This window comes from Hypomesus nipponensis, chromosome 1 (genome assembly GCF_054491055.1).
Source record: "Hypomesus nipponensis isolate SF chromosome 1, ASM5449105v1, whole genome shotgun sequence".
Classification (NCBI taxonomy): Eukaryota; Metazoa; Chordata; class Actinopteri; order Osmeriformes; family Osmeridae; genus Hypomesus; species Hypomesus nipponensis.
The window spans coordinates 8,933,246-8,952,500 of NC_140361.1; the positions used below are offsets into that span (position 1 = coordinate 8,933,246).

At 47.3% G+C, this 19,255-nt stretch overlaps 3 protein-coding genes across 4 annotated transcripts in view; 1 reads left to right on the plus strand and 2 right to left on the minus strand.

The window, feature by feature from the left end:
* The first annotated feature begins 8,705 nt into the window (after nucleotides 1-8,705).
* On the plus strand, nucleotides 8,706-12,272 carry LOC146302404 (integral membrane protein 2A-like). Its single transcript, XM_084683175.1, has 6 exons — nucleotides 8,706-8,890; nucleotides 9,397-9,534; nucleotides 9,802-9,987; nucleotides 10,178-10,288; nucleotides 10,405-10,549; nucleotides 11,078-12,272. Exons 1-6 carry the CDS (start codon nucleotides 8,819-8,821, stop codon nucleotides 11,170-11,172), a joined length of 747 nt encoding a protein of 248 aa, XP_084539301.1. The 5' UTR covers nucleotides 8,706-8,818; the 3' UTR covers nucleotides 11,173-12,272.
* Nucleotides 12,273-12,275: 3 nt separating this feature from the next.
* Nucleotides 12,276-16,354, minus strand: gpr174 (G protein-coupled receptor 174). 2 transcript variants are annotated; one of them, XM_084683166.1, is made up of 3 exons: nucleotides 16,072-16,354; nucleotides 13,877-14,156; nucleotides 12,276-13,577 (listed from the first exon to the last, which is right to left on the minus strand). In XM_084683166.1, the coding sequence occupies exons 2-3, from the start codon at nucleotides 14,078-14,080 to the stop codon at nucleotides 12,738-12,740; spliced, it is 1,044 nt and encodes a 347-aa protein (XP_084539292.1). In that variant the 5' UTR covers nucleotides 14,081-14,156; nucleotides 16,072-16,354; the 3' UTR covers nucleotides 12,276-12,737. The 2 variants fall into 2 exon arrangements, with proteins under 2 accessions (XP_084539292.1, XP_084539285.1); XM_084683159.1 differs by having other exon boundaries at nucleotides 13,877-14,419.
* Nucleotides 16,355-17,932: 1,578 nt separating this feature from the next.
* Nucleotides 17,933-19,255, minus strand: part of p2ry10 (P2Y receptor family member 10) — a 4,640-nt gene continuing 3,317 nt past the window's right edge. The window contains exon 5 of the mRNA XM_084683137.1: nucleotides 17,933-19,255. This exon is cut by the window's right edge and continues 463 nt beyond it. Within this exon, the coding sequence (XP_084539263.1) occupies nucleotides 18,804-19,255 (452 nt within the window). The 3' untranslated portion in view covers nucleotides 17,933-18,803.

Genomic DNA, 19,255 nt, shown 5'->3' on the forward strand with positions numbered 1-19,255 from the left:
TGCATTTTGGTCTTTGATTGGCTCGTTGAATGGCGTCCAAAGTCTCTCCTCATTCACTCCACTGATCATCCTGTTGGGTTTGAACATTTCACCCTGTGATCAAACTTTGGATATGATCAGGATCAGCATGATGTCTCACCTAGTGTAGATGCTACTAAAGTTCGTCAGAGTGGTTACGTTCACGTTATATTACGTCTTCCTGGATATGGTGTGAAAGTGATCCAAAGCTCAAAGATTAGAGATATGAGATGTGATAAATAAACACACACAATACAAACATCTCGCCTGCTCTTCTCTCTGTTCTTCCCACTATCTTCTGTTTGGTTCTGGCCTGGCAGAGACGAGGCACTCCGGGCACGAAGCCTGGTAATGCCACCCTGTGGTGCCCACAGTGTGGGGAGATTTACCGGCTCATGTGCCACAGTCTCTGCCTGCTCCCTTAACGGGGCTGGCAGCATGCAGCAAGGGTAACGAGGGATAGGGGAAGGAGACGAGAGGGAGGGAGAAAAGGAACAGACCAGAGAGGCTAGTCTAGTTTGAAGAGTTCTGCTGGGCTGTGACTGCCAGGGGGACACAATCTCTCTGCGGAAGTATGTTTAGAATTATCTCTCTCTCTCTCTGCTTCCCCCTGTCTGTCTTTATTTCTCTCTCTCTCTCTCACTCTCATTATCTCTCTCCCTCCCTCCTCTCTCTTTTGCTTCCGTTCTCGGCCCTCTCTCCCTCTTCATCCCTTCCTCATTCCTTTTTCCTCTCCCACTCTCTAAGCCTCAGTCATACTTCACCATTCATCCTCTCCTCTATTTAACACAAATATATCTTCATCTGTCCACAGAGCTTTCATTTGGGTCTGTGTAAATCTAGCCTAGCGGCACATCCATCTCACTTGTTTGGATAGCTAATTCTTTTTGATGAAAATTAGCCTTCCCAGCTCCCTGCCTCTCTTCCAACCCCTCCTCCCACCCATACCAACACTCCGTGCCTGTCTCTCTCTTCTCTCCCGCACTCTCTCTCCCTCTCCCTGGCTGCCAGTGACCGTGTGGTTAATGGTTGGGGTTTGAGAAACAAAAACAGCCGTAATTGATAATGAGACTCAGACTCTGCCTGTGAGCGCCCCGGGGAGCATCCCCCCCTGCCCCCTGCCCCCACAGCATCCACCCCGTCTCTCCCTCCCTCCCTCCATCTCTTATGTGTCCTGGGTGCCTTTGCAGGCTGACAGACAGGCAGACTGGTCTGACAGACAGACAGACAGGCCTGCAGAGAGGAGATTGAAGAGATCCCCAGGGATTTGGGGAGCCGTGGTTTCCTGATGGGTTTGGGATTCGGGGAATAGCCATCTTTGAGGAACTAAGAAAATAAACTGTCAAATATGTGTGTGTTAGTCTTACAATGTTGGTTGTACTTGATACCAAATTGACTGGGAGGCTTTGCAGAACTACTGTTAAAACGACTGTAGACTCATTGTTCACAATCCCCTGGTAAACTGTGGGTCCCTGGTTAGTGATGGGACATCCCACAGTTTTTTTCTGGTGTGTGGAGTGGGGGGGGGGGGGGGACAGTCAAAGAGGGGAGACACAAACAAAATTGTCTTTATCTGTCTTTCTCCCAACAGGCACAATCGTTTTTAACGCAACTATTTTTCATCAAAGCCTTTCCACATAGGATGGTATTATTTTTAGATCGCTCTGATAAATGAGGGGTTTCACATATCGGGATGTGGTTTGGAGGCAAAGAGTGAGCGAAGGAGTTGAAGGAAGAAAAGAAAAATGGAAAAAATGGCCCCACCGCAAAAAGCTTATAAAACAACATGTGAAAAATCAGCAGTTCTTTAACAGTTAGCTTGTCATTTTTATTTGCCTCTTCAGATGGTGGCAGGCCTGGTCTTTTCAGGCTGTGCCAGCTGGGAATGGCTGCTGGCTGGAAGGCCCAGGCCTGGCCCTGCTTAGCACTCCTATTATCATCACCACACACTGTAATTCACATGTCAATCACTGCACAGCAGAGGGAGAGCTGGAGGGAGAGGGAGGGGGCGAGGGGTATGGGGCCTTGGACAGGGTAGAGAGGCGAAATACTTCCAGGCCCCTAATAAGCCTTCCTCATCCCCTCAGATAGGAAAGACTGGCCCATGCTGGGGATGGGTTGGCCAGGGTATGTGGGGTCAGGGCTGGGCTAGTGAGGGCTTGGCTGGGCTTGGTTTACACTGGACTGGGATAGGTTGAACTTGGCTAGTCTAGGCTGATGGGCCCAAGATCAGACGTGCAGAGGAGAGCATGAACTGCACGGTTAAACTAGACCGCACAGAGCGCAGGAGTATTCGGCACTGGGGGATCTAGAGAGTCTGGCCTACGATGACAACTGGGACTGGCCTGGACTAGACTGGATTACATCTTGGTGATGTAACGCTGGTTTGGGGCTGGTGGTGGTTCCAGGTCAGAACTGAGACAAACAATTAGTCTCGCTTCTGAACGTTTGGAGAAGATCTCCAGAAATCCTGCCACATCAGATCCTGGTTTAACCATGAGGAGATTAAATCCTCATATGAAGAAGAATGTTTCATCTCTCAAACTGCCTTTCTCTCCAGAGACATTTTTCAATCGGGAGAGACACCATAATTTAAACCCCGCTCAAACGGGAACTCCGAAGACAGCATGCTATTTCAATCAGAACCCTGGTCCCAGACCCATCAGTGTGCCTGCCAGAGTGTGGTCACACTCTCACTCACGCGCACACACACACACACACATGCACACACAGACACACACACACGCAATACACCTTCACACATGCATCTCTCTCCTTCTGTCTCCTCCTTGCCTCTCTCTCTTACTCTCTCTCACACACACACACACATACACACACACACATACACACACACACACAGCCTGCCAGCGTGTGGTTTGCTCTCATGATGCTTTAATGCCTTGTGGGTTCTGCTCTATCAGGACCATGAGAAATGATTTATTAGCGGCTCCCGCCTGTATTTATAGATAATGAGCCTCCGTCACTGTTAATAAAGAGATCCCGTTCTCTGCCTGGAAACACAGCGCCTCTTTAAGGGATTACTGTCACTGCTAAACAATAGGATTGGGTCTAAAGATAGTATTGTGGTGTGTGTGTGTGTGTGTGTTGTGGGATGAGGGGATGGGGGGGGGGGCAAGGGGGGGTGCAGGGGCCACTAATGGTGGAAACAATCCACTCTGCCACAACACAGACTTTGATACGAAGAAACACATTGAAGATTTATGCTCACTCAAACACACACACACATACACACACCAACACACCCTCATACTGACACGCAACAATTGTTGGCAAGACTCAAGACTTGGATGAATCGGATGTTTTATAATCATTCGGTCCTATACGTCCCTCAGTCATGAAGGTCCATCTCTGGTTTCTCTCCTCCTGTCTCCTCTCTCCTCCTCTCTCCTTCTTTCTCCTCCTCTGTCCTCCTCTCTCCTCCTCTCTCCTCTCTCCTCCTTTTTCCTCCTCTCTTCTCCTCTCCTCCACTCCGCACTGAAGCATTTGATAGAGGCCCAAGCTGGCAATGAGCATCCTTCATTATGATTTGATGAAATATTGAAAAGCATGGAAGTAAGTGGTTTGTCTTTATGTCTTTCTGCTGTGCAGTGTGCATGTGTGTGTACGGGTGTGTGAGTGTGTGGGATGATAATGATGACGAGGATGAAAGAGAGACACATGATCACTCTGGCGGTCATGTCTGTTTGTGTGACATCATTCTGTGTCCTTCTGGTTCCAATCAGCCCATCTCATCCTGTTAACGACACCTGATAGATTAATGACCGATAAAATGTGCATGTGTGTGCAAGCATGTGTGTTTCTAAGTTTGTGTGCAAAGAAATGTCTGTTTGTGTGTGTTTGTATGAGTGTGTGTTTGTATGAGTGTGTGTTTGTATGAGTGCATGTGTGCGTGTTTGAGTGTGTGTTCTGTAGGGGCCTACTAAGGGGCCGCAATCAGACAGCTCTCAAATTAGCGCTCCATAACTACATCCTGACCAGGGCTTAGAGTTCTAAAGCTAAAGGAAAGTCCTTCCAGACCATATACCCATCACACACACACACACACACAAACACACACAGACACACAGACACACGCTCTGCCTCTCTCAATCTCTGCACACGGTATCACATCTCTTCGCATGGTGAACTTTGGCATCTGTGGGGTTGGGGGAGGGGAGGTATTCGACAGGGTTTGGGGGCAGTGGGGGGGATGTCATCAATTTCAGCAGATTCCCCCCTCCCCCATCTTCTATTTCCCCCTGTGGTGGAATTGTCTATGATTGAATGTCTGAAATCAGAAGAATTGGTGTTTATCTGTTTATTCTTGAAATCAAGGAGGAGCAATTCCAAAACAGGAGTAGAAGTGCTCTCTAAAGGTGTCATGATCTGAACACTCTTTTATACAGTAATTCCAGACAGTTACATCATTAGTTCATTAGTTAATGTATATCAAAAGAGGAACTCTTCAATAACAGAGTTAAAAGGGAAATAGGTTGCAGAACTGGATAAAGATGCTCAATATTAAAAAACAGAGCTTGAGATAACAGAAAAACCCTGGAGTATGGGCAAAACACCAAGGTCAAAAAGTCAAATTGTTAGACGTTTGTCAGCAAACGGAAACGGCAATACTGTCTTTGGCTAAAAGGTTATTCAATTTTTACAGAAGTTAAAACCTCAGCAATAATTGTTCTAGGCCAAAGAATATTATAGACATCTTAAAGTAATAGTAATTTTCTATGACACCCCTCTCTCTAACCCTTCCTCCTCTCTCCCTCCAGCCCTTCCCTGATCCCAATTGGCACACAAAGCTGAGAACATACCCACTCCCAGAGTAGCTTCCACTCCTCGGCATCCCTGGTAGAGGCTGCATGCAGGGACAGGGCCACCTGACTACCCAGCGTCTCCATCATACATCTTTGTGACCAGGTATCAGGAATACACTCTCAGGAGGCTGTGACACACACACACACCCTCTTTGTTCTGTAGGGAGAGAATTTATTTGTTCCCACTTTTTTGTTACCATGTAAATCTTTATGCCAACTCAAGACAAGGTTGTGTGTAGGGAATATGGATCAGTTCCTGTTAACCACAGTCTAAAGTGTTTAGGAGCCTGGTTCTCTGCCCGTAACCGTTGAGGGGAGGAGGGGGGGGGTTCTGGGTGATCTGTTATGGGTTTATAAACTGTTCTAAAGAGGAGAAAAATATGATGATTAAGTATGAATGTTCTGGATGACTTGTCTTGATGTGACCAGCCACCAGGGAGGGTGTCACTGAGCAGTAAATTCACAGCCTTTGGTCAGTCTATCGCCCCCAAGTGGTCAGTGCTGTGTGTGTGTTCTGACTGTTAACCTGATCGACATAACGTCATTGAGTCTGGAAGTGATTCCGTTTAGCTATGATGCTATTGGCCATCTTCCAGCAGTGTGTGTGTGTGTGTGTGTGTGTGTGTGTATATGTCTCTGAATTAACAAAGACGAAGCTCAGTGCTCTTGCAGTGCTCTGGAGCGGTGCAATGATGAGGTCATTTCCCCAGAGCTCAGTGCTCAGAGAACACACCGACATCCCTCCATCTTCCCTCCATTGCTTGTCCTTTTTCATCTGTTTTCTTCTCCTCTCTGCTCCCTCTGTACTTTTCCCTGTCTATTTACCTTGAATCATTCTTTATCACTCACACATGTCCCCCTCTTCATCGGACACACAGTCAATCTCTTTCTCTCTCACGTTCCCTCAAACACACATAGCGTCACTCTCCAGCCAAAGGCACTCCTGCCTCCCATCTCCCTCCTCCTTTCTCCCTCCTCCTTTCTCTCTCAGTCTCTCTCTCACCTTAGAAGAAGCTCTCCCTTTCCACTTGTCACCTCCCCCCCACACATACCTTTCTCTCTCTTTTTCTTTTTCCTCCTCTCGTCAGCTCCTTGGTGCTGTGTGTGTGAGCTGGGCCTCCCCCAGTGACCTGTCAGCAGCACACAGGCAGCAGTGGGAGACACTTCCTCCTGGCCCACACAGAGAGAGTCCCAGAGGAAAGGACACAGGTTCTGAATCAAATCCATTACACCATGTTATTCTCCCAATCTACTCATGTTGTGTAGCTTTTGATTACAGTGAAGAGCGTGTGTGTGTGGTGCGTGTTTGTGGTACATGGTGGGGGGTATGAGGGTATGAGGGGCTTTTTAATTAAGGTGAATATTTTGGAAAATTTTTGTATAACAAGATAAGAAACGTGGTCTTTCCTGCCTCTCTCTCCCCTTCCGGATGAAATTATCAAATTTTCTTAGCAATCACACACACACAGAAAAACACACACACACAGACACACATGGTTGACTGTGAGGGAGGTGAGAGGATGGAAGGATGAGAATGTGTCTAAGAGACGGGGGCTTTAGAAGTTGAGACGAACAGGAAACCCTCATTTGTCACCCCTGTCTCTGAACCTGTGTGATCTCTATGTGGGATGAAGTGTGCAAGGATGTGTGTGTGTGTCTGTTTGTGTGTGTGTGTGTTGGCAAGTGGAGTGGAGCTCCTGGGAATGAAGTCTGCTTATTTTTGACAAAGTATCTTTGAAGCAGTCTTCATATCATCTGCCTGCGGAACAAAGCCTGAGGCTTTCTTTATGTCTTCATCATCTGTCTGTCACTCTTTCTTTCTTTCTTTCTTTCTTTCGAATGACTCTCTTTCTCTCTCTTTGTTTTCTTTCTCTTCTCTCTCTCTCTCTCTCTCTCTCTCTCTCTCTCTCTCTCTCTCTCTCTCTCTCTCTCTCTCTCTCTCTCTCTCTCTCTCTCTCTTTCTCTGTCTACTGACTTTTCCTCACCTCAGACACATGGTGATTATAGTCACTTCACAGACAAACGTGTCAGTGACATTATAATGCTATTCTCTAGCATATGTGTATGTGTGTGTGTGTGTGTGTTGTCAGGAATAATGAACAGGGAACAGGACAAAATCATTTGTCATTTGTGGCTTTGCAAGTCACAGGATTGTGACCAGTGACAGAAATTGGAGGGTGCATGTGTGTCTGTGTGTAGGTGATGTCATGACTGTTAGCACTGGTTTCTCACACTCTTCAACCCGACTCTGCCTTCAGACCCTAACAGTTTACTGCCAGAGTAAGTGTGGTGTATGTGTTAGGCCTGTGTATGTGTGCATGTCTATACTTCAGACCACAGGGAAAGAGTGGTTTTCCAAGTCTGAGGTTATTCTCTGTTCAGCTAAGGGTGGATGGGAAGTATTTTCTATGAATGTGTGTGAGTGTGTCTAGAATATGAGACTGTGAGGCAGAAAAGGCCCAGCCTATGGAGTGTTAGTCAGTTTGAGCTCTAAAGCGGAGCGACAGAGTTTAATCTTTTGTTAATCAGCTCCTCGGAAAACTCACTCATGCATCAGCAGCCACAGATTACCCTGCCTCCCTCTGTCTCCTCACTCTGCCCCTCCTTCCCTTCCCCCTTTCCTTCCATCCCCTCCCTTTCTTCCTACTTCCTCTCCTTTCATTCCCTCCTGCCTCGCCACTCCTCTGCCTCTCCTCTCCTTGAGTCTTGGGTCAACTGTAACTATGTTTTGCTTTTTGCCCCAAAAATATGTATTTTTTATACTTCCTTATTGCGTGTTCAAGTGTACAGTTTAAGTTTGTGTGAATGTGCACGCATGAGTGTGTGTGTGTGAGAGTGAGACCAGAGTTCCAAACCCACCGTAAGATGAGCCCATAAACAGGCCTTCAGGACCACTTATCCCTCTCTGAGAGGGCTGGGGGAGTGGTGAGGGGCTTCACTACAGAAATCAGCTGCTCTGTTTATGTACCTTTCACTGGTGATTACCGGTCCAATCTGTCTGTATAACAGAGGAAATGTCAGCGTGTATGTGTGTGTAAGTATGTGTGTGTGTGTGTGTGTGTGTGTGTGTGTGTGTGTGTGTGTGTGTGTGTGTGTGTGAATGAATGCCATGTAGAGCCTCAGTAGAGCGTGCTGGAGGGAGCTGCTGGCTTGTGTGGGGCTCCAGTATGTGTTTATTTACTTACAATATGAAATACCCTGTGAGTCAGCGGAGAGAGAGAACAGAAGAGGAAGAGGACCACCGTGGCCCTGCAGCATGTTTAAATCTTTGTGTGTGTGTGTGTGTGTTAAGCTCAAACTGTTTCAGACACTAGTAGTGTGCCTGGCACTAAGCTGAGTTTCCACGTTGGCTTGTGAAGACGGTGGAGCTTGTCAGTGAGCAAGTATTCTGGCAGGCAGGTGGGTGCGTGTGTGTGTAGGCGAAGGGCAATAAAGACTGTGGAAGACACCATGTGGTGGTGTAGGAGGTTATTTACATGGAACTGCAGTGGCAGATGGATAATTTCCACAATTTTCGTCTAGCTTAGCATAGATATGAAACACTCATCTACCATAATTATCATGAAGTAAACTTTCTAAAATACCGTTGTTAATCATTTACTGTAAAAGACTCTCGTTTCTTTGTCCACAAGATGTCACCATAATTCCACAATTCCATTGGAGTTTTATGCATCAAAATCCAATGTTTTTGTTTTATTTTTTTTACAACGAACAGCAACGAATTATTGACTTTTGTAATGCTTTTTCTGTCAAAATCAAACATGTTCTGCATCGGCTGTAATTCGCCGGACCCAGAGCCATATGAAAAAATAAAATAAATGATATGGCTCTGGCCGGACCAAGTTAAATTCCCTAACATGTGACCGGAAGCGGGATTCAGTCTGAATGCAAAGTGCGTCATAGAAGAGACCTGCTCACGGGGATAATCTTCTCCGTCCATTAGATAAAAACAGACCGATTCAGTTTTCAGATTTACAATGGTGAAGATAGCGTTTAGTTCTGCTCTAGCTCAGAAGGCGCTGGGAAAGGAGCTGCCAGTGTCCGAGAAGGTAAGCGTTTTTGTTGCTCATAGTGGAGCAACGGTGGCTCTTACGGTGCTTCTGCATTCGTACAGCGGAGGCCTTTATAACATACGTGGGTTTTCCCTTCGACTGTATGTTGACACACATCTCCGCGTAGACCGACTGTCCCCCGTTCACACCATCTCATTGATAGACAGCAAAGTGGGGTATTAGTCATTTTTTGAGGATTGCTTATGACCTATTAACAAGCTGCACGAAATGGGCCCTATCCAGCATCTCTAGCGTCATTCACTGCGTTGGAAAGGTTTCCTATTATTAGATCGATCTAATAATGTGGCCTGGTCCCAAATTTTACACTTTGCATTATTCCGATTCACCGTACAGAGTCTAATAGCATTGCTTTTATAGTCATATGAGCTAAAAATAGTTATGGATAAATTCTGGCTGTATTTTCATCATACTAAGCATGTATCTGTCGTGCGTGTGCGTGTGCGTGTGCGTGTGTGTGTGTGTGTGTGTGTGTGTGTGTGTAGGACCCTGAGCTAGCTTCTGCGTCGAGGAGCAATGAGGGCTCCACAGGTCGTTGTCTTCTAACGCTACTTGGCCTAGCCTTCATCCTTAGTGGACTCATCGTTGGAGGAGCCTGTCTCTATCGCTACTTCACCCCCAAGGTACAGTGTGTGTGTGTGTGTGGGTGTGTGTGTGTGCGCGTGCACACACGTATGCTCCATCTCTCTTGCAAGACTGTGCTGATGCCTGCCTGTTTCTCAATACAGTTCATTTCAAAATGGAGTGATACATATTGTTTATGTAGTGCAGGACTTTTCCAACACCAAAGGAGAGACCAAATTGGAGTAGAACTGAATAATAAAAACAAACCTGTCCAGATGCTTTTGGTGGTAAATCTGTATGTATTTTTGTGTGTGTGTTTTCTGCAGAGACTGTATCATGGGGCGATGCAGTTCAGTGACGTGTCCAGCGGTGCGACGGAGGAGAGCCAGCCGTACTATCTGCCTCTGGTGGAGGAGGAGGTGGAGATATCTGACAACATGGCCGTCATCAGCGTCCCCCCACCTCGCTTCAGGCCCGGAGACCCTGCTTACATCCTGCATGACTTCAACAGGGTGAACAATGAGCTCTCTCTCTCTCTCTCTCTCTCTCTCTCTCTCTGTCTCTCTCTCTCTCTCTCTCTCTCTCTCTCTCTCTCTCTCTCTCTCTCTCTCTCTCTCTCTCTCTCTCTCTCTCTCTCTCTCTCACACACACACTTGAATACTCACTCATGTGACTAATGATAATGAGTTATTGTGTATGTAGAAGCTGACGGCGTACCTTGACCTGACCCTGAGGACCTGCTTTGTGATCCCCCTCAACACCTCCGTGGTGCTGCCCCCCCAAGACCTCATGGACCTCTTCATGCAGCTCATGGTGTGCACTTGTGTGTCTGTGTGTGTGTGTGTATTTGTGAATGTGTGTTGGGGAAACGTCAAGCCTTTTTCTGAATTCCTGTAAATCATTGACTGTTGTTTACCCCCTTTCCCCAGTCTGGTTCTTACCGGAGCTACCTGGTTCAGGAGGACCTGGTGGTGACGGAGCGTGTTGACAATGTCAAAGCCTTGGGCCACTACATCCGCCGTCTGTGTGACGGCAAGGACACCTACAGGATGCAGCGCCGCAGCGAGCTCCCAGGTGCAGGGCAGGGGAGGGTTCTCTTTGTACAGTAGAAATTCAAGCTATTGTGGGTTTTTGCAAACAACCCACAATAGCTCACCCGACGCAAACTCGTGACATTTCATGATCGTTATTACTAACCAATTGGAAAGGTCATTTTAATCAATGTTTATACTAATGTACTGGTATGTACAGATTGATGAAGCGTAGATTTTATCCACAAAATATTTAACTCTAGTCCCTTTTAAGAGACATGAAAAGGTGCCAGAACGACTATATTTCTGCAGTGAAGGCATCTGTGTCTCCTGTGGGGAAATGATATCAGGCCTGATAAGTACTTCCTTGTACCAGTGAGGGAGGAAAAGACACACAGTTATAACTGTTGTTGTTGAATAAACGAATACATGTTGACATGTTGACACGATTACTGATAACTCAGTTTGAACTCATCCAAAGTGGCTGACTCAAATACACATGGGTCTGTGTTGATTTGTATTCAAATTCCTGTGCGTGTGTGTGTGTGTGTGTGTGTGTTCGTGTGCGTAGGGGGAAGCATCCAGAAGCGCTCCGTGGAAGAGTGTTTCACCATCCACCACTTTGAGAACAAATTTGTGACGGAGACCAGAATCTGCAAGGCCTGAAGGGATGGAGGTAGGAGGGCAGAGACTGACCAGAGGTCCCTGAAGGGAGGTGAGAACGAGAGGCAGAGAGAGCAATAGAGGAAGAAAAGGCTGTCTTCCAACTCTTGCAGCAGTGGTGTTGGCGGAGAGATATTTTTGTACAAATCTAACTTGCAGATCATGCTTCTCTTGCTTTTGTTCCTGTGAACGGTGATTATCCTACAAGTTACTGTGCAGCTTTATGGCCCATCCCCTCTTGTTCTTTCCATATACTGTCATCACCTTTAACCCCTAGAGGGTCGTAATAACCCCTGCCCCTTCTGGTTCCTAAACTACTAACAAAGTTAGTACTAAGGTAGATAATTTTGAGTTAATATTGAGTTAGTACTAAGTTATTACTGAGTAAATATTTGTCCCCTTTCTCATCTCGCTAACTGAAGTAAAACTAATGTCTCTGCTGTATTTCTGTTTGTGTGGACACTGTAACATGACCTCTCATGTGCGTCATTTAGCGTCATCCCCCTCAGCCACAAGAGTTTATGATGTACTGTTGCTCAACGGTACAGGGACAAGCTGTTACCCGGTTGGACAAAGTCCCCGCAATGTTGTCAAGTAATTCATATCAAACATGCCTGTCTGTGTTGGACTGCTGTTTACCTTGTTAACTCATAGAGGCTGTTGAGATGTTGCACTCCTAACCAAACTAAGACTAACATATAGTTACATTTTGCTGACCCCTTAGTAATCCTGCTGTAGACATTATCCAGAGTGTCCTGCTGCTCCCCTGGGGTCTCCCCCCCCCCCATGCTGTGGTTGATTGTTTTCTATCTGGTTGTGGTGTTGTTCCCTCAAGTAGTGTCAGCTTAGTGTCCTACCAAAATACAGTATTTGTGTTTGTATAGATCCCTTTTAGTTAACTAATTGCTGTCGCTTAGAGAGACAATCAGACAGGAGACAGGAAGTGTGTGTGGAGGTCTGTACTATGTGTGTGTGGTTCAGATGCACAAGCACTGGGAGATGTCTGTCTTGAACAACGAGTAGAGAGTACTATGGCAATGTTGTTAGAGTGACGCTCACTTTGTATTTGGTTGTTGTCAAATAAAGATGAATTTCGTTACCTACCTACCGCTGCAACACCTGTTGTTTTTGTGTTTCCTGGAACTTCAGCAGATGGGTGGAACAGTTCACACCTCAACACACACACACACACACTTGTACCAATGTGTTGAACCACATGGAAACAGTGATGCATGTACCTTTTAGATTTCACTTCTCACATCTTATCAGATCATACATCTACAGCAGCATAATGGAACTTGAGAAAGTTTTTTTCATAAACGTTTTTTCATTTAGCTGCCAACAGTGATGGGAACAATAGGCATGACCCTTAACTAATCAAAACCTTTCCATAACGGAATGTGTTTGACTAAATGTATGAGTTAATGTCCATCGTAAAACTTAGTCCTCACTGAAAAAAAGTTCGTAGACACAGGAGTACAGGTTATCCATTGACTTCTCAGATTGACAGAGGTTGGAGGTCAGACTTGACTTGAGAACTACTTGTTTGATTTCAGTTCTGTGGTCCTTCAGTCCTCTGGTCCTTCAGTTGAGGGTAAGAACTTAGCCTCTGCAGGGGTGCAGGAAGGTCTCGGGCCCAGAGAGAAGCTCTCCGGGATCTCCGGCCGACTCAGCCGCCTCCTGAACTCATCTGTGGTGAAGTAGTACATGATGGGGTCCAGCCCTGAGTTCAGGCTGGCCAGACACAGGGTGACAGGGTGGCATCGCAGCACCAGCTCCCTCAGGGCACAACTGCCCAGCGCATCTGCTTTGGCCAGGAAGTCTAGGGGCATGGTGATGTGGTAGGGGGCGAAGCAGAAGAGGAAGACGAGGGCGCAGCTCATCACCATCCTCAGGGCCCGCCGCTTCTCCCCCCGGTCCTGCACCCCCTCGCCCACCTCCCGCAGGCTTCTGGCCACCAGGCAGGCGCAGGCCAGCACTAGGACCAGGGGGAGGACGAAGCCCACCAGCTCGGCCCCGGCCATGAGCGCCCAGCCGGCGGGCACGCTGATGTGCACCATGGGGAGCTCGGAGAAACACGCCGTGTCGGGGGCGGGGCTAGGGGCGGGGCTGGGGGCCGTGGGCTGGGGCGTCCGGCCAGCGTTGCGCAGCAGGGGGAACGGCAGGCAGCCCAGACAGACGAGCAGCCAGCCGGCGGCGCTCACGCAGACGTCGCTCCTCCGCCTGGACGACGTGTAGTGGAGCGGCCGGATGATCAGCTCGCAGCGGCGCACACTCACACACACCAGGAAGAAGATGGAGGCGTACATGTTGACGTACTTGAGGTAGAAGCAGAGCATGCAGACAGAGTGGCCGAAGGGCCAGGAGTGGATCAGGTAGTAGTAGATCCTCAGAGGGAGGGACAACACCTGGATGAGGAGGGGAGAGCAAAGGAGGGGGGCAAGACAGGAAGGGAGAGAGGGGGGCAAGACAGGAAGGGAGAGAGGGGGGCATGACAGGAAGGGAGAGAGGGGGGCATGACAGGAAGGGAGAGAGGGGGGCAAGACAGGAAGGAAGAGAGGGGGACAAGACAGGAAGGGAGAGAGGGGGGCGCCACAGGAAATCGGTGAGGGGAGGGATTCGAAAAGGGTGCTCCAGTCCTTTCAACACCATGTATGAAATAACATGAATGGTTGCCTCAGCAGAGTGAGAGGGATGATGGTTTTACCTGCAGGAGGTCTGCTACAGCCAGGTTCATCATGAAGACCACGGCTCTCTTTGTCTCTCTGATGTAGGACTGGAACACCCACAACGCCAGCACATTCCCAAGCAGTCCCGGCACCAGGATCACACTGTAGATGATGGCATATACCCGGTGCTGGTAGATCTGCAGGTCATCACTGTTTCCACAGCTGTGATTGGATACATTCATCCTCCCTCCACCTGACTGGGTCCAGCCACTGGTCCAGGCAGGTGTCAATCAAGAACTTGGCCAATAAATAGATAGGCTTCGGGGTAGAAATAGAAAGAGGGCACGGTGTGGTTAGTCCTCTGGTCAGTGGTCCGTTTGTGTGTATTCAGATGTGTCCAGTTGTATGGCAGTCTAGAGTGTCCCTCATGGCTGTAAGTGTTCACGAGTACGGTGGTGACCAAAGGAGGAAAAGCCTTGGTTGAGAGATGGTATGTAGCAGCAGTCCACTTCAAGTGTAGTCCCGGTTAGGTCTCAGGTAAGTCCCAGTTTAGTTGCTGTGTCATCTCAGTTTCAAAATACCTAGAAGTGACAACATTGTTGTGACTGTCAGTGATGTAAGCTAAATGAATAGAATTGAACATAAAACAGTGTTTTATTTGTGTTTGTGTGTCCCTCTGCAAACTGTATTATGTACAGTAGTGCAGTTTGGCACTACACTGTGCTGTTTTACATATTGTTTGCTCTCAGCCATGGTAAAACATGTGTACTTATGCTATAGAACAGAGCTTTCTCTCTCTTTTCTCCTCTCCCCCCTCTCTCTCTCTCTCTCTCTCTCTCTCTCTCTCTCTCTCTCTCTCTCTCTCTCTCTCTGTGTCCCCGTCTCACAAACACACCTGCAGCAGACTCCATTTCCATCTGCGTACACCATATGGACTGTATGATTGCAGTGGCATTCAAATGTGAACAAACCACAGGGAAATTCTCAGGAACAAACCAAGTGAATGTTGCTGTTTCTAAGCATACCAATCCATGTTATCTCATGTGAGGAATCCTCAGGGGAGAAGGTAGTGAAACTACTGAGCCTACTGTAGAACCAGCCTGTCATTTCACTGGTTAGTATAACTGTCACTTGGAACATGGAGAAGCTGTGTTTGACCCCTGACTCTTGGCTGTGTTGCAGTTGAATCTCCCCCAAATATCTGGACACTGATCTCCCCACCCCTCTCTGCTGTCCTCCCTTCTACCCTACTTCTCAGGCCAGAAAGAGGCGTTCTTCCAGACATTGGTCTTTCCAGCACCCTCTCCCCTCCCTATCTGGTCACCTCTAACCCAGAGAAGGGAGCTGATACTGGGAGTGAGGCTGAAAGGGACAGCCCTGATATCCTCCCTCACCATCGCTGCCTCAACTTACATGGTCACAGTATACTTATGTCACCTGTATAACATCCAACACTATCTATGAGGTGTCAGTCTCATCATTGTTTTTTTGAAGAGTATCAAACAAGGTCCAAATGTTAGTCAAGTAAGCCAGGTCACTCCATCAGACGTTAAGCAATCAGAGAAGGTTAACTTTCTAACAACAGAATATTTTAAAAGTGTCGACATCCACTTCCAGCGTACTGATCAGATCACAGCACCTCAGTGGGTTTCAACCTTTAGATCTCAGTCAGACATGAACTAGCAGTCTCTCAATCCGTTTTGGATTGGATGCATCTCTTTGGGACACCTCGTGGTCAGAGAAAACAGAAAGAGATCTTGCCAGTGGAAAGTTTGTGTTATTTATCCACCGTGAGTCATTTCTCTGTGGGCTTTTTCTACCGCCGTCTCAGTCACAAGCAGCATATCACACTCAAAGTGTGTGTGTGTGTGTGTGTGTGTGTTGGTGGGTATGTGGGCTAATGCTAAGGCCCGTCCATGTGCACACTGCCGCTCAGTAGCCATGCTCATTCCCCTTCCTAAGACCAAGAAATCCCTCTTTCCCCCTTCACACATACACACACATACACTCCTTCGCATATCAGACATTCCACACACACAGGAGAAACATATGAGACCTCCCGGGGGGCATGACTTCACAGTTTAGGCATTCCCACAACCCTCCAGCCCTCAAGTCTCTTCCAATGCACACACGCACACAGAGACACGCACACACAGAGAGATTACGCTCTTTAGCAGAGAGAAACCAATATGAGCTAGTTATTGATATTAATTATCAAGGCAGAGGATCTTACCTCAGTGTGTCCAAGCAGTGTAGGTATTTGTAGATAGAAGACAGCAGATTGTGATGAGAGCCAGGACACACATTACCCCACTAACCGTAAGTTCCGCCCACACAGGCTCTTCTTCACCTCTCTTCTTCTACCTTTCTTTGCTCCACAGTGGTACTCACCAAAATTGTGTTTCCTGTTCTTAATTACTGTTCTTATTTCATGAAATATCTCTCTTGCTCTCTGTATCTAGCTTTTGACTTTCTCACACACATGCTTATGCTCCAACCGACTCTCTCTCTGACTGTCTCCCTCTCCCCCTCTCGCTCTCTCTCTCTCTCTCTCTCTCTCTCTCTCTCTCTCTCTCTCTCTCTTTACTTCATACTCAGACTTATCTCTGATAGTATTTCCTGTCTGTGTGGGTGTGGCAGCTGAAACCATCACTTCTGCAATTCTGATCCATGAGTGGCTTTTCATTGTGACACCAGGATGTATTTCAAGTATCTGCATATGCACGAGACATGAGCTTAGTTCTGTACACTTCTAATAAGGACATCAGATCGATTCTCTACCCTCATCTAACCAATCTAATATAATCTCCTTCTACTCAGAACCTCTCAGACACTGCCACAATGGGACTGGACCACTTTAGGGTATCCATTTCGTCTCTGATCTCTCTGTGGTCACTGGTCTACTGTCATCTTTCTCATTCTCTCCGAGGGCAGGGAAGATGCTATTGAAGTTGAGAATTCATAAACATTTCTAGCATTCAGAGACCAGGACTCTTTCACGCACGCAAATCCTTATCTAAACACATTCCAACACCAACATACACAGACACACATTAATTCGTTCTCTGATTATCAACAGTTTTCTAAACAAAATAGATTAGTATATTTTAAATACTGGATCTTTTAGATATTGCTGATGATGAGGAGAAAGGAAATAATATGATGGCTGGAAGGAAGGATTGTGGGTAGGTGGAGGAGGAAGGGGGGGCGGGTTTAAGTGAGGGTGTTGAACAACCCAGCACTTCCCCAGGCAGCAGACTGCTGGAGCGCTTGCCAAAAGCTGAGGTCGAGGTTGCCATGGCAAGGAAGGGGAGCAGAGGGACGGTTAAACTGTCAACCTAGATCTTGCCAACCACAGTTTTTCTTTGACATCTGTCAAAGTTATTCAAGAAAACTGAAACAGAACTATCTATCCATCCATCCATCCGTTTATCCATCCTTCCATCCATCTCTGTTATACTCGAAGCCACTTATGTTGTCTCTAGATTGAGTTTCAGCCTGTATAAAACTGGAAGGGATAACAAAAAAAAGGTTAAAACCTATGTGAAAGTCATACAAAAACAGGTTCAAAAACACCAAGTGTGTATTGTGAAATATTGTGTGTATACTGCATAAACAAAGTAGTATAAAATGTTTGTGAATAAATAATCTTGGGAACAGTGCATGCTAAAAATATTCAGAACTGTACCTTTAAAATAATACCACTAGAAACCATGTGGTCTGTAACTGTTGTCTGTACTGTTAGATACACTAGCAACAGTTAATGTAGGTTGTATAAGTCCCTGCAATCAAGTTTCGAAAAGGATGCAAGGAACACATGCCCTGCTTATTCTAGTCATTTGACTTGGCCATGGCTCAAGTACTGTCTTGTTTGCAAGTTGAGCCTCACAATCTCTCTCTGCACACACCTCCCTGCCTTGTCACCTGTCCTCCCTTTGAGGGGGCACATTGGAATAACTAGGCTATCCACCCCTTTCATTCTGACAGGACAACCCATCGGTCTATCTACAAGTCAAACACCCCTATGAACATGAAGTCATTATCACATTGGCAGTGACTTCTGAATGACCAGCACACAATAAACAAACAGAATGTTTTCATCTTTCAAACTAAAACAAGCTTGACTTTTATTCATGTTATAAACTAGAAGGTTGTGCAGCAGCAGTTGCAGCACAGAAGTAGCTTCATAATGACCCTTCAACACTAGCTTATCTGTTGCAGCTTATTCATGATCTCTAAGTTGAGGCCATGGACTGGACGTGAAGAACGTCAAATGATGCTTTTGAAATACAGTGGATTTGAAAATAACTGGAGATTGTGTGTGTATTCATGAGATTGCTCAGCAGTTGTGGGCATCCTGATTATCTTAGTTTGGGTGTGCCCGTGGTGCTAGATATGAAAGACACCTCAGATTACTCATAACTGTACAATGTTCATGCCACCCAGACACACACAAACACATACACACACATAGTCCAGTAGCACTACAAAGCAAGTTCCTCTGGACCAATTCAGTTCCTCTGGAAACTGGACAGGTTTTTTAAACAACAGCTCCTCTGGCTCTACACACACTCAAGCTAAGGTCAGGCCGCTCCAGGGTCAGTTTATAAACAATCCACTGTCACATGACCCAGGGAAGTTCTCCTCACTTCCTCATCTGAAGTCATTGTGTTGTGACGTGTCCCATCCTATTATTATCAAGGACGCCAGATGACCAAGCTGCATCTCATCTGATCCCTGGTAGAGGAGGAATAGGAGGTGGGCGGAAGAGGAGGAAAGGGTTAGAGTGTCTTGAATTCCCTGTGGGATCAATAGAGTGAATTGAACCGAATTGAATTAGAGGCAGACACGGAGGAGGAGGAGGCATAGTGGGAAGAGAAGAGGAAGTGCTTCTCCTTAAGTGGCACGAGGGGCTTCTGAAGGAGCAACAGTCAGACCGAGGAGGCGCCTCTGCTCCCTGGCCCGCTACTCCCTGTACGAGGAGACGCTCTCCATGCTCGTGAGACGCTCCCTGTTCGGCCGAGGCTGCTGCGAGGAGCACGGAGGGGAGGAGAGCAGGTTGGAGGAGTAGGAGGATGTGCGTCTGCGGAGGTGCATCTTAAACTCTGCAGTCAGGAAGTAGTAGAGGAGGGGGTTGAGACAGCAGCTGACGCTGGCCAGACACAGGGACACCGGGTGGAACTGACGCACTGCCTTCTGCGTGGGGCAGTGCGACACCAAACCCTGCGACACCATGAGGTAGAGCAGGAAGTTGAGGTGGTAGGGTGCGAAGCAGACCAGGAAGAGGGCGGCGCAGCTCAGGACCATGCGGAGGCCGCGGCGCTTCTCTCCATCCGTCTGCCGGGAGGAGGAAGAGAAGGAGGAGGCTCTGGTGGTAGGAGTGGGAGCCGCCAGGTTGGTCTGTCCACGTTCCTCCT